This window comes from Euleptes europaea, chromosome 4, assembly GCF_029931775.1.
Source record: "Euleptes europaea isolate rEulEur1 chromosome 4, rEulEur1.hap1, whole genome shotgun sequence".
Classification (NCBI taxonomy): Eukaryota; Metazoa; Chordata; class Lepidosauria; order Squamata; family Sphaerodactylidae; genus Euleptes; species Euleptes europaea.
The window spans coordinates 15947170-15960903 of record NC_079315.1 but is presented as its reverse complement, the minus strand read 5'-3'; the positions used below and the strand labels follow the sequence as shown (position 1 = coordinate 15960903).

The following is a 13734-nucleotide window of genomic DNA, read 5'->3' as shown; positions in this document are numbered from 1 at the left end:
ACAAAGAAGCTCTTTTACACACAGTGTTTCTCCTCTATATAATATCTATCCTATCAGGAGTTTGTCACACTGCACCAGGGGAGTGATTTTAAATATTCTCATACTGGTGCATTACTTGTTCGTTTTTAAAAAAAAGAATACTTGCTATTGTCTTAAAATTTTTTTAGCAATACAATTCTATTCCCACAACAAATAATAACGTTTTAATGAACATATTGGAAAGCAGAGTCTTCTGCTCATTTTGGCCAATGTTTTTGAAGGTGTGCCTTTAACTGAGGGATAGTGGGTTGCGGCTCTTTACAAATGTGGCATCTCAGAGGCGCCTTCAGGGATTCGGGGGCCTGGCTGTTCACAGTTACTTTGCCCTTTTTCTTGATCATTCCAATCACATCTGAAGGGGATGAAAAACAAACAAACCCAGATGTCATGTAACTGGGGCAAAAGGTTCAGCCGCATGCTTACAGTAAAGATTATGAAACGTGCCAAAAACTTCACATAGCCATGCAGAGGAACAGATCTGCTTTCGCGTATGTGGAAATAAAGGGACCTCCCCTGGCATGACACAAGCTTAGCGGCCACCAATAAATCTGAATCTAATATATCACTAGTGTTGCTATTAAAGCATCAAAGAGAATTGCCCAGCCTCTCCAGTAGCCCACCTCTTAAATTTTGGCATGAGTTTCTGTTCTGGGGGTGTGCCTACAGATTCTAAGGAGGCATGCCCAGAAGAATAACTCATCCAGAGACACAAGGGCATGTGAGTGTCAAAAACGGAACCTTTCCCCACTTTTACTCTCCCACAGGGAGCAATTCTGTTCACTTCCTGCATCAGAGCAGGGCTAGGAGAAAAATTCCTGGAGCAATGGGATCGTACATGTTATTTCTCCATAAGGCAGCAATGGAATCGTACATGTTATTTCTCCATAAGGCAAAGAGCAGCTACAGGGTGGGAGAGCCAGCATGGTGTAGTGGTTAAGAGAACCGGGTTTGATTCCCCTCCCCTCCACATGAGCGGCAGAGGCTAATCTGGGGAACAGGATTGGTTTCCCCACTCCTACACATGAAGCCAGCTGGGTGATCTTGGGCAAGTCACACTCTCTTAGCCCCACCTACCTCACAGGGCGTTTGTTGTGGGGAGGGGAAGGGAAGGTGATTGTAAGCTGGTTTGATTCTCCCTTAAACGATAGAGAAAGTCAGCATATATAAACCAACTCTTCTTCGTCTTCTAAACTGACAAATTGGGATGGGGAGAGCAATGAAAACTAAGCTCCCACTCCCCTGCCCCACCCTCCCAATCAAACTGAAAGGAAGGGTGCTGCAGCTGCTTTTAATATTTTAAAAAATCATGGGAGAACCAGTCATATATCTCAGAGTCATGTCTAATACGATCCTGAAAAGTAAGAGTAACTTAAAATACCATCAATTTAATTTGAAGTACCAAATTAGTGTAGCATACCATCAATTTAATTTAAAGTGCCATCAGGTCGAAACCGCAAGAAGGGGCTTTTAAGGCAAGTGAAAAGCAGAGGCGGTTTGCAGTTGCCTCTTCTGCACAGTCTTCCTTGGTGATCTCCCATCCATGTAACGACGCGGCTTAGCTTCAGAGATCTAGTCAGATAAGGCTATACCATGCCACCTCCCATCCCAATTTAAAACAGATGGCGTGAATCATTACCTTGGGAATCTATGAAGTATTCTGTGGTAAAAGAATTCCAGTGCTTCTTGTTTTTGAGCCACGGGGAATCAAATTCCTGGCTGATGATGTGAAGATGTAGGTGGCTGTGAAACAAACAAACAAACAAAAAGAACAGGCACCTCTGGTTGGAACAGATGGATCCAATGGATCTGTTCCACAAGCAGAAGAACATTCCTTCCACAGTAGAAAAGAGCGAGAGTCCAGTAGCGCCTTAAAGACTAAAAAATTCTGGCTGGGCAGGAGCTTTTGTGAGCATAGTTAAACTTTGGAACTTTAAATAGTTAAATTGTGGAACTCCCTGCCCCAGGATGTGGTCACAGCTGCCAACCTGGAAGGCTTTAAGGGGGGAGTGGACACGTTCATGGAGGAGAGGGCTACTACTCATGGCTACTAGCAAAAATGGATACTAGCCATGATGCACACCTATTCTCTCCAGGATCAGAGGAGCATGCCTATTATATGAGGTGCTGTGGAACACAGGCAGGACAATGCTGCTGCAGTCATCTTGGTTGTGGGCTTCCTAGAGGCACCTGGTTGGCCACTGTGTGAACAGACTGCTGGCCTTGATGGACCTTGGTCTGATCCAGCATGGCCTTTCTTATGTGAGCCACAGTTCAGATAAAGTGAACTATGCCTCATGGAAGCTCATACCTTGCCAGAAATTGTGTTAGACTCTTGCTCTTTTCTACTGCTACAGACAGACTAACACGGCATTCCTTCCACAGTAGAAGCCTTTCCTTGCTGAAAGATGGCCCATAACACACACAGCCCATTATAAATATTATACAGCAGCAGGGTTGGCCTGTGGAGTTGATACAGAGACTAACACATGAAGCTGCCTTATACTGAATCAGACCCTTGAGTCCATCACAGTCAGTATTGTCTACTCAGACCGGCAGCGACTCTCCAGGGTCTCAGGTGGAGGTCTTTCCCATCATCTCCTTGCCTAGTCCCTTTAACTGGAGATGCCGGGGATTGAAGCTGGGATCTTCTGCATGCCAAGCAGATGCTCTACCACTGAGCCACACCCCCTCCCCATTTCATTTTCCAGTGTTCTGCCATTATAAGGCCTGGGGGGGGGGAATCTGTTCATTATAACATCAAGACTTCTGCAATTAAAAATTAAAAGTAGTTCCGAGTCTAAACGTGCAATACCTCATGCTGGGAATGGCATGGTAGCCCAATCTGAAGCGCAAGGTGTCTTTCTCAGGGCACTGCTGGACCATCCTTTCCCCAATGGCGTGCATGTGCTCCAGCAGCTCCAGGTGCTCCCCGGTCACCGCTTTCAAGCTGGAGATGGATTGCCACGGCAACACCAACCAGTGATAGCGAGCCTTGGGATACTTGTCTTTTATAACGACAACCCTTTCGTCCTTGTAAACCTAGCAGAGAAAGAATGAAATGGTGCATGATTACATGAGAAACTTACAGAATTTTTTTTTTTACTGATATGGAGCCCTATACGTCACCCAGAAATTCCTACCTGCATGTTTGGGTCTTGCATAGAAGCTTTCAGGCCTTGACTCCAGTGCCCCCCAAATTCCTGAAGAACAATAACAAGAGACTCTTAACTTTCCCTCTGAAATGTCTGACAATCTTGTCCTCTGTATGCTCAGAAATAAGTTTCTCTGAGTTCAGGAGGACACGCTGCCTTTAGATGACAGCTTAACATGAAACCTTATGCAGTTACTCCAATCTAAAGCATGTTCAAATACAGTAACTCTGCAAAGGATTGCACCTAGGGAGGTGGTGGGCTCTCCTTCCCTGGAGGTTTTTAAGAAGAGGCTAGATGGCCATCTGTCAGCAATGCTAATTCTATGACCTTAGGCAGCTCATGAGAGGGAGCTTGGCCATCTTCTGGGCATGCAGTAGGGGTCACTGGGGGTGTGGGGTGGGGGGGAGGTAGTTGTGGATTTCATGCATTGTGCAGGGGATTGTACTAGATGACCTTGGTGGTCCTTTCCAACTCTTATGATTCTAATACAGCAAGGTCACATCACAAGGTTTGCTTAAGATATGATAGCGCGCGCACACACACACGCACAAGTTTGTGTAATTCCAGAAGGTATTCCTAACTCCTACATGGGCTTACACCCTTGAGGATACTTCCACAGGTCACTCCTGGAAGCAACAATCAGTGAGAACATCGTTTTCCAAATAGAAAGTACTTTACTGTATTACCCATTGAAGGGCTGTCGCGTAGCCCCCCTGCCCCTTCTGGCTGGCGCCAAGGAGTAGACTGCCCAGCCTTGCCCCCAAGGCCCCACACCGCTGATTGGATCCCACCAGACTACTCCAGTGTGAGAGCCAGCATGGTGAAGTGGTTAAGAGCGGTGGTTTGGCACAGTGGACTCTGATCTGGAGAACCAGGTTTGATTCCCCACTCCTCCACATGAACGGTGGAGGCTAATCTGGTGAACTGGATTTGTTTCCCCGCTCCTCCACACGAAGCCAGCTGGGTGACCTTGGGCTAGTCACAGCTCTTAGAGCTCTCTCAGCCCCACCTACCTCACAGGGTGTCTGTTGTGGGGAGGGGAAGGGAAGGTGACTGTAAGCAGGATTGATTCTTCCTTGAGTGGTAGGGAAAGTCGGCATATAAAAGCCAACTCTTCTTCTTCCTCCTATCTACCCCACTCCAAGAAGCAAATGCAGCCCTAGGTAGGTCGGGGCTGTTGCTTGTCACTAAACGTCACTAACATGACACAGTTTTCTGCTTACCTTCTTGCCGGAAGATGTTTCGGGAACAACAGCGGGACTTTTACCATCATTCAGCCTGCAACCCAACTTGCAGCCTCGCAGGCCCTCTTGCTCCATTTTTGCACGTTTCCCCGGCACGCTTTCCTCCACATTGCGGTTTTCAGATTCTACAGGCATCCTTTTTCCAATGTTTAGTCCCGTGGCTTCCCCACCAACACACGCTCCCGTTTCTTCTTGGAATTGTACAGCATAGGGATACAGTTTATTGACAATGTGGAGGGTTTGCCCTGGCTTCAGTTTAATGTCTTGGTCCTTGCCGATATCCACCAGATTGATACTGGTTGGGTTGACTCCTAACTTGGGAATAAAATAAAATACCGACTGTTGCTCATCACCATACCAAGGCCTACATAAGTAGTAGTCAAGCATCCCAGGAACAAAAAAGAAAGACGTGTAGTATTTCCTGAATGTTCAAACTACCATAAACAGCAGACTCTACCTGGAATGGGGTAAACATAAGTTACGTTCTTGATACTGCCATGCAAGCTCAGACAGGAATATAGTGTCTAAAGTTTATGAGATAGCTCACATACCAAGGTTGCCATGTGCCCATGTTACACTCCAATCACTGGGGAAATCAGGAAATCTAGTAAACACTGACTTTTATTTCTTAAGAACACACCAAACATGGACTACAACAGTGACAGAACCAAGATTACTTCAGTACTAAAGTCCGCTAACTGTCATCTCCTTTCCCAGAATGTGTGTGTTAAGTGTCGTCAAGTCACTTCCAACTTATGGCAACCCTATAACGTCCTCCAAAACATCCTATCTTTAACAACCTTACTCAGGTCTTGCAAACTGAGGGCCGTGGCTTCCTTTATCTTGTTGGGTCTTCCTCTTTTCCTGCTGCCCTCACATTTTCCTAGCATGATTGTCTTTTCCAGTTATTCTTGTCTTCTCATAACGTGACCAAAGTCCGACAGCCTCAGTTTAGTCATTTTAGCTTCTAGGGTCAGTTCCCAGAATGTCACTTGGTTATATCTTAAAGAAGCAGCAGCATATAAACAATCGATCAAAACAATAAAATGGCAGCGTCAACCAAAACCTACAAATAACCTGTCAAAAACGCAAGCTATACAGGAGCGAAACGGCAAAGGAAAATCTCCCTACGTTTCTGAAACATTGCTTCCCCGGTGAAATCAATGGATAGACAGAACATGGGCATGGGGGCAAGGAACTCCATTGGGCCCCTCTGATTACTGGGTTTAGCACAGATCAACTGCTTCCCTTCCTATTGCCACAGGTACAGAAATACATGAGGGCCTGTATCCGTTCTGTATAGAGAAGGTTGAGTTTTCCCCGATTTCAGTAAAATACACAACACAGTCAGAAGGAAGTCAAGATTTTCTTTTCAACGTTGGCTTCATGGACTTCCTTGTCAACCTTTAGAAAGCCCCTTTCAGTTTGGTTCAAAAAAAGAAGGGGGGGGTTAAACTAGGAACTCCTTACGCTTAGCTGGTCGCTAAAAAAGAACCCAAATATCCATCTCCCACAGCCTCCTCCTTTCAGGCCAAGCGGCGTATGGTTATCTTGCTACTTCAGCTGTTTAGGCAATGACGCAGCATAGCTGTCAAGAGCGTCAAGAAAGACACCAGGCCCAGAATCAGGAATCAGCAGATTCTTCTGAAGACATGTGCACTCTGGTGAAACTTGGGCTAAGGGTGACTGTGAGCGAAGTTGTTTCACACTTTTCGTTCTGGGTGAATCATGGCCATGAGTATCGGAGCATTACCTAAGCATCTAGCTTTCATCAAGGTGAGAGATTGAATACAGAAGAAGAAGAGTTGGTTTTTATATGCCGACGTTCTCTACCTCTTAAGGGAGAATCAAACCGGCTCACAATCTCCTTCCCTTCCCCTCCCCATAACAGACACCCTGTTGGGGTAGGTGAGGGCGAAAGAGCTCTAAGAGAGCTGTGACTAGCCCAAGGTCACCCAGCTGGCTTCATGTGCAGGAGTGGGGAAACCAATCCGGTTCACCAGATTAGAGTCCACTGCTCCAAACTACAGCTCATAACCACTACACCACGCTGGCTCCACTTGGTGCTGCAGCTGCTGACACACTCCGTTACCTCAAAATGTTACTTGTAGGTTATCCGGGCTGTGTGACCGTGGTCTTGGTATTTTCTTTCCTGACGTTTCGCCAGCAGCTGTGGGAGACATCTTCAGAGGAATAACACTGAAGGACAGAGAGATACTGTCCTTCAGTGTTACTCCTCTGAAGATGCCTGCCACAGCTGTTGGTGAAACGTCAGGAAAGAAAATACCAAGACCACGGTCACACAGCCCGGATAGCCTACAAGAACCAATGAACTCTGACCGTGAAAGCCTTCGACAATATTTCAAAATGTATGGGTAAAGGAATCAAATAACCCTCACTCTATGGCTCACAAGATGACTCTCTCTCTCACAGCCATACTTATTACAACAAAATCCAGTATTTTGTCCCTGGTATTAATATTTCTGAATGCTTTTCATAACTGATTTCACCCCACCAAAATCTCCCCCACACAGAATGTTTCAGCGTGGGTTGTGGCAGAAGGGGGGGACGGACAAAAAAGGGAAGATGATTTGTCCTCAGTGGCCCAGATATACAACTTAGAAGGCCCCACAGAAAGCTGTTTTGGGTTTCTGAAGCTACATCTACGGGGGTTACTGCACTTTGTATTCCCAGCGATGTATTAAGAGTTTGAAAACGTTATAAAAAATACTGTTCGCACTTTGTTTGGCCCCTTTAGCTGTGAAGACGTCTTCCAACCATTTATTAGCCATGGTATCCAAAAACCCTTTTAAAGCAATATTTTTTATAACATTTTCAAACTCTTAATACATCGCTGGGAATACAAAGTGCGGTAACCCCCATTATTACACATTTAAACCAGCCTGAAACCAGTTCAACTGCTCTCACGTCCCTAAAAGAATCCTGGGAATTGTAGTTTTGTTACATACCTAAGCGCTGTCAAGTCACAACTAACTTATGGTGACCCCAGCAAGGGTCTTTCAAGGCAAATGAGAAGCAAAGGTGGTTTTCCACTGCTATTTTCTGCAGAGTCTTCCTTGGTGGTTTCCTATCCAAGTACCAACTTTGCTTAGCTTCCAAGATCTGATTAGACTGGGCTATATACCATGCCACCTTCTCTCCTGTAGTTTTGCTGAGGGTATAATTTTTTTTTGCTGCGGTTATAATTAATCCTTTTAATGAGTTACAGTTCTCAGAGTCCTTGGTCAGGAGCCAAGCCAGTTAAAAACTGGGTTGGAAGTGGCTTACAATTTGTAGCATGTGGGTCTCCAGCAGTCGATCCCACCACCCAAAGCAGTTTCAACATTTTCCTCTGTGATCATGAGGGCCAGAAACCTTGTCTTGAAAGAAGCAAAAGTGGAGACCGAAGCAGACAAACCCTACAGACACCTAGGATGCATCCAGAGCTGCTCATTGACTCTGTGCCAGAAGGCTAATTCCTAAAAAACACACAGATTCTTATCTTTTCTTTCAAGTCATATGAAGCGCCAGGAACTAGAACTATCGGCAAGGCAGTGTGAAGAAGACATACCTGTTTCACCTTGACGAAACCTTTGTTGCAGTCTGCTTTTAGCTGTACTGGAAAGAAAAAAAAATAAGAGGAGTTGGTTTTTATATGCTGACTTTCTCTACCACTTGAAGAATCAAACCGGCCTACAATCACCTTCCCTTCCCCTCCCCACAACAGACACCCTGTGAGGCAGGTGGGGCTGAGAGAGTTCAGAGAGAACTGTGACTAGCCCAAGGTCACCCAGCTGGCTTCATGTGGAGGAGTGGGGAAACTGGTTCACCAGATTAGCCTCTGCTGCTCATGTGGAGGAGTGGGGAATCAAACCCAGTTCTCCAGAATAGAGTCCATCTCTCCAAACCACTGTTCTTAACCACTACACCATGCTGGCTCTCAAAGTGACAGAAAACTGCATTAAGCACAGAGCCAGGCAATTTAAGCCGACACAAAAATCCAAAACACAAAGCAAAATTCATTTGCATAAAATCAGGATATAAATCCACACGCTTTTATTCTCCAACCAGGAAAATCAAATGCCGAGGCTGGAAAACAACTGCAGCCAGGAGATTCATCTCAGTCTCACACCAACTAACCCAGCAATCTGTTTGGCGGCCAGCATTCCACAAAAACAGTTGCCGAGGGCAAGGAATTTTTTTCCTCCCGACAACCGCCTTTTAAAGCAAAGGAATGTGCCGCCTTATGCCCTAGCTCTGGGCCGGCAACCAATTTTGCTTTCAAAGCAACCTTATCTGTCATCGGGGACCTTTTCTGTCCTGGTATCTTCTAAGTCAGGGGAGAAAGAAAGCAAAGTAGCGCTGCTACAAAAAGCACTTATTTGCCCCCTATGTTTATGCTATCTAGCTTGTAAGAACAGAGTGTCATTAAAAAAAAAATTAAATCAGATTTGCTACTGATTTCTACTAAAAAGCTTTAAAAAAAACAACAACAACGAGCCCCAGAGGTTTCAGTGAGATTCAGTCTGATCATATACGTATTTATTCAGGGTGGGAAGTCCTGTTTTGGGCATTTACAGATCACTACCCCATTCTACCAAAATAGAAAAATAAACATACAATGCAGTCCTAAATATAGGCTGTTACCGCACTAGGTATTCCCAGCGATGAATCAAGAGTTTGGAAATGTTATAAAAAACATCGCTTTAAAAGGGTTTTTACGGCTAAAAAATGGTTGGAAGACGTCTTCACAGCTAAAGGGGCCAAACAAAGTGCGAACAGTATTTTTTATAAGTTTCAAACTCTTAAAACATTGGTGGGAATACACAGAAAGTGCGAACAGTATTTTTTATAACATTTTCAAACTCTTAATACATCGCTGGGAATACCAAGTGCGGTAACAGCCATTCTTTCTCAGAAGGGAGAATTACTGAGCTCAGTGGGCTTTCCTTAGTGTAAATACTTGGCATATTTAGGACTGCAGCCAGGATCTGCCCTTTACCTTGTCTTCGTGAACACTTCTTGTCTGTTATTTCTGTCTCCGGGCCTCGCCCGATCACCACCACTTCCAAGTGCGGCAATCTTATTCGCGGACAGCTTCGGTCTTTGCTCACCAGCCAGCACGCATACATTGTTCTCAAGGAGGGGAAAAGAGAAAGACTCGGTTTTACTTCACTTCAGCTGAGGAAAATGGTCTAGGAGATTACATAGGGCTGTGTTGGTGAACCTATGGCACGCGTGCCACAGCCGGCAGGCCGAGCCCTCTCTGTGGGCACGCGCAGACCCGTCACGTCTGCCTAGGGCTGTGCCGTGTTGCCGTGGTGAGGGCGGTGCTCCTTCTCCCCAAGCCCATGCTCCCCAAGCCTGCGCTGGCGCCCTCCCTCTCTCTCAGCTGAGCTGCGGCCGCAGCACAGCTGTTTGTCAGGGCGCCCCGCCCGTCTTCAGTTTGGACGGGGGAGGCTGTGGCTGAGCACCTTGCCATGCCCCCCCTCAGCTGAGCTGCGGGGCAGCTCAGCTGTTTGTCGGGGCCTCGCCCATCTTCAGTTTGTCTGGGGCCCCGCCCGTCTAAAAAAGCATTTAGAAAATTCTACATTTGTAGACAATCCTACAAGCCATCAGGAAATCTACAAGGAATTTTCTAGCATTGTAGCAGCTGCAAAGGTGAATTTTAGTAACCAGATTTTTAGAGTTCCGTAAGATGGAGACAACCCTGTGTTTTCTTACTTCTCCAGATAAAGCCAAGTTTGAAGAACTTGATCTTTCCTGCCTACACTGGTTAGATTTAGAAAATCTGGAAATGGAGCTAATAGAATTTCAAGAAAGCTCTATCTGGAAAAATAAATTCTATGACCTGTGTGAAACACTTGAGAAGACAGAAGGAATGCCAAAGGACACCACAGTTAGTTCTGAAAATGAAATCCTTAAAGTGTGGAATTCTCTACCAAATAATTTTAAGTCAATGAAAGCACTTGAGATTGCTTTCCTTACTTTGTTTGGATCATTTTATGCTTGTGAGCAGCTGTTTTCAGCTTTGAATTATATCAAATCTGACACCAGAAACAGGCTAACAGATGACCTGAGTGCTGCATGTGTTGCTCTCAAACTTACAAAGTATGAGCCAAGGGTAGACAAATTATCAGCATGCACACAACAGCAAAAATCACATTAATTGTTCAAAAAATTTGACGATGTCCTCAAAGATGTCACAAAAATGGTGAATTACATCATGGCTCGTGGTCTGAATTGTTGACAGTTTCAAGCACTTCTTGAGGAGGTTCAGGCACAGTATAATTGTTTACATGTACAATAATATCCGGTGGCTGAGCAGAGGACGAGTCCTGGAGAGATGCATGCCAAATGCAAACTTTTACCTTTCAATAAAAAGTTGTTTGTATCATTGAAAGCTCTGTTATTGTGTTTTTCTTTTAACGCAAAATATGTGAATGTATGAGTTGTTTTTTCTAAACTAAAACCTCAGTATTCAGGTTAAACTGCTGTATTGGCACTTGGCGATAAATAAGTGGGGTTTGGGTTGCAGTTTGGGCACTTGGTCTCTAAAAGGTTCGCCATCACTGACATAGGGGGTTTACATTTTACTCTAGCACACTCAATTGGCTTTGCAAAAAAACAATGAAGAAAACCTTTAGAATTCTATCACCTGCAAATGGAAGAAAACAGTAATCAACGGTGATATTCAACAAGGTCAGAAACAGCATTGATAGTATCTGAAAATACTCTGCAGCCACACACCGACCAGGCCTCAAGGGCCAAAGTCTTGGTCAGAATTATTCTGTGAACTGAAAATACAGTTATTTTCTGTATTTAGCAAGCAGCAGGACTTTGACTGCCCTGACCTGGATGGCCCAGGCTAGCCTGATCTCATCAGATCTCAGAAGCTAAGCAGGGTCAGCCCTGGTTAGTATTTGGATGGGAGACACCCAAGGAATGCCAGGGTTGCTGTGCAGAGGAAGGCACTAGCAAACCACCTCTGTTAGTCTCTTGCCATGAAAACCCCAAAAGGGGTCGCCATAAGTCGGCTGCGACTTGACGGCACTTCGCACACACACAGGACTTTGACTAAACAAAGACAAACATACAAAACCCCACAAAGATCCCATCTCCCTCAGCACTTTCTACTGCAGCCCCAGTTTTGTAGAAGAAGAGTTGGTTTTTATATGCCAACTTTCTCTACCAATCAAGGAAGAATCAAACTGGCTTACAATCCACCTTCCCTTCCCTTCCCCACAACAAGGGAGGGTAGGTAGGGCTGAGAGAGCTCTAAAAGAGCTGTGACTAGCCCAAGGTTACCCAGCTGGCTTCATGCGAAGGAGTGGGGAAACCAACCCGGTTCACCAGATTAGCATCTGCCGCTCATGTGGAGGAGTGGGGAATCAAACCCCCTTCTCCAGATCAGAGTCCACAGATCTTAACCACGCTGGCTGAGTACACTACTCAGCAATCCACATCCTTGGTATCTTCAACAAGAGACTTGAAGAGGTATCCGACTTAGATATTAAAGGCTGGTGTGAACACACCCCAACAATGAGAATGCAGGCACCGGGGACATTTAGCTGCAGAGGCAATTCCACAATTGGGACGTCACCGAGAAAAGGCCCTTTCTCCAAGTAACCTGCTGAAGGCAGGAGAGAAGGGAGAGAAGGGACTGGGCAAATCTTACGTGGAGAACAGGTTCATACAGGAGTACGCGATTCTTAGAATCCGTTGGTCCCGGCCCATTTGGAAGAAGAAAAAACCCTGTTTTGTGCCAAGCCAAGCTTGCCCCCAGGCTTTTACTCACAGAGTAGGATTGTGTGTGTGTGTTTCATGTAAACATGGCTGCAGGGATGGGAATAAGCAACTAGAATTCTACTTCCTTGGCTCATTTAGAATTACAGTGGGTTTTTTGCTCTAACCTAAGAATGACTTCATATCTCTAATGGGCCACTTCTGCATGTTCCTAATGTAGCAGAGAAAGGAGAAAACAGCCATTTCTGAAATGTGCGATCAAGAAAGCTTCCTTTCGGATAAAGGATTTAAAAAAAAAAAGATCCAGAGAGCCAGCGTGGTATAGTGGTTAAGAGCAGTGGTTTGGAGTGGTGGACTCTGTTCTGGAGAACCAGGGTTGAGTCCCCACTCCTCCACGAGTGGCGGAGGCTAATCTGGTGAACTGGATTTGTTTCCCCACTCCTACACATGAAGCCAGCTGGGTGACCTTGGGCTAGTCACACTCTCTCAGCCTCACCTACCTCACAGGGTGTCTGTTGTGGGGAGGGGAAGGTGATTGTAAGCCAGTTTGATTCTCCCTTAAGTGGTAGAGAAAGTCGGCATATAAAAACCAACTCTTCTTCTTGTGAGTATGTCTTTAATTAAAATCAGTCCTAGTCAGGGTTCAGGCTGAGGACTTATTTTGAACTCATAAACTAAGCCCTGGAATATCTATAAGATGGGAGTGCCTCTGGGCATGGGGAGAGTATATTTCCATTAAGTAACAAAAGCCAGCCCTTGGGATTCAGGTATAAGAATTAAGCTGAAATTGGTTCTAAAGTCCTTATTTGCCAATACCTACTGCCTTGCTCCTAGTTCCACAGATGCTGTCAGGTTAAGAAATGAGTACAAATTATGCACAGGGTTGCCAGGTCCCTCTTCACCACCGGCGGGAGATTTGGGGGGCGGAGCCTGAGGAGGGCAGGGTTTGGCGAGGGGAGGGACTTCAATGCTGTAGAGTCCAATGGCCAAAGCGGCTATTTTCTCCAGGGGAACTGATCTCTATCGGCTGGAGATCAGTCGTGATAGCAGTACCTGGAGGTTGGCCACCCTAATTATGCACCGACACACCTCTGCTGGGCAATGGGTTGGTGGAGACAAACCTTTCACAGTCTTGGTAGGTGATTAAGGGTGGTCCAAAGGCTATGAGCCCCGTGGCACAAAGTGGAAAGCTGCAGGACTGCAGTCAAAAGCTCTGCTCACAATCTGAGTTTGATCCCGACAGAAGTCGGTTTCAGGTAGCCGGCTCAAGGTTGACTCAGCCTTCCATCCTTCTGAGGTCGGTAAAATGAGTACCCAGCTTGTGGGGTAAAGTGTAGACTACTGGGGAAGGCAATGGTAAATATAGTCTGCCTAGTAAACGTCAGGATGTGACATCACCCCGTAGGTCAGTAATGACCCAGCGCTTGCAGAGGGGACTACCTGTACCTTTAAAGGCTATTTTACCAGGTCATTTCCCCCCATAACTACATTTCCAAGAGGAGGAATGTGAGCAGCACACACAACAGAGCATAGCACACTAATGGCATTTTGGA

At 45.7% G+C, this 13734-nt stretch overlaps 1 protein-coding gene across 1 annotated transcript; it reads right to left on the bottom strand.

The window, feature by feature from the left end:
• Positions 1–233: 233 nt before the first annotated feature.
• APTX (aprataxin) lies at positions 234–9570 on the bottom strand. The gene is made up of 7 exons (XM_056848565.1): positions 9438–9570; positions 8007–8053; positions 4415–4750; positions 3180–3239; positions 2852–3078; positions 1676–1779; positions 234–391 (listed from the first exon to the last, which is right to left on the bottom strand). The coding sequence occupies exons 1-7, from the start codon at positions 9565–9567 to the stop codon at positions 237–239; spliced, it is 1059 nt and encodes a 352-aa protein (XP_056704543.1). The 5' UTR covers positions 9568–9570; the 3' UTR covers positions 234–236.
• Positions 9571–13734: the final 4164 nt, after the last annotated feature.

What these genes read in the sequence shown, in the direction of transcription:
- APTX (XM_056848565.1), bottom strand. Translation starts at nt 9,567, where the DNA reads ATGTATGCGTGCTGGCTGGTGAGCAAAGACCGAAGCTGTCCGCGAATA. An exon ending in AAACATCTTCCGGCAAGAAG is followed by an intron (nt 3,240 to 4,414) that starts GTAAGCAGAAAA and finishes ATTGTTCTTCAG; the next exon opens with GAATTTGGGGGGCACTGGAG. An exon ending in TGCAAGACCCAAACATGCAG is followed by an intron (nt 3,079 to 3,179) that starts GTAGGAATTTCT and finishes TTTCTCTGCTAG; the next exon opens with GTTTACAAGGACGAAAGGGT.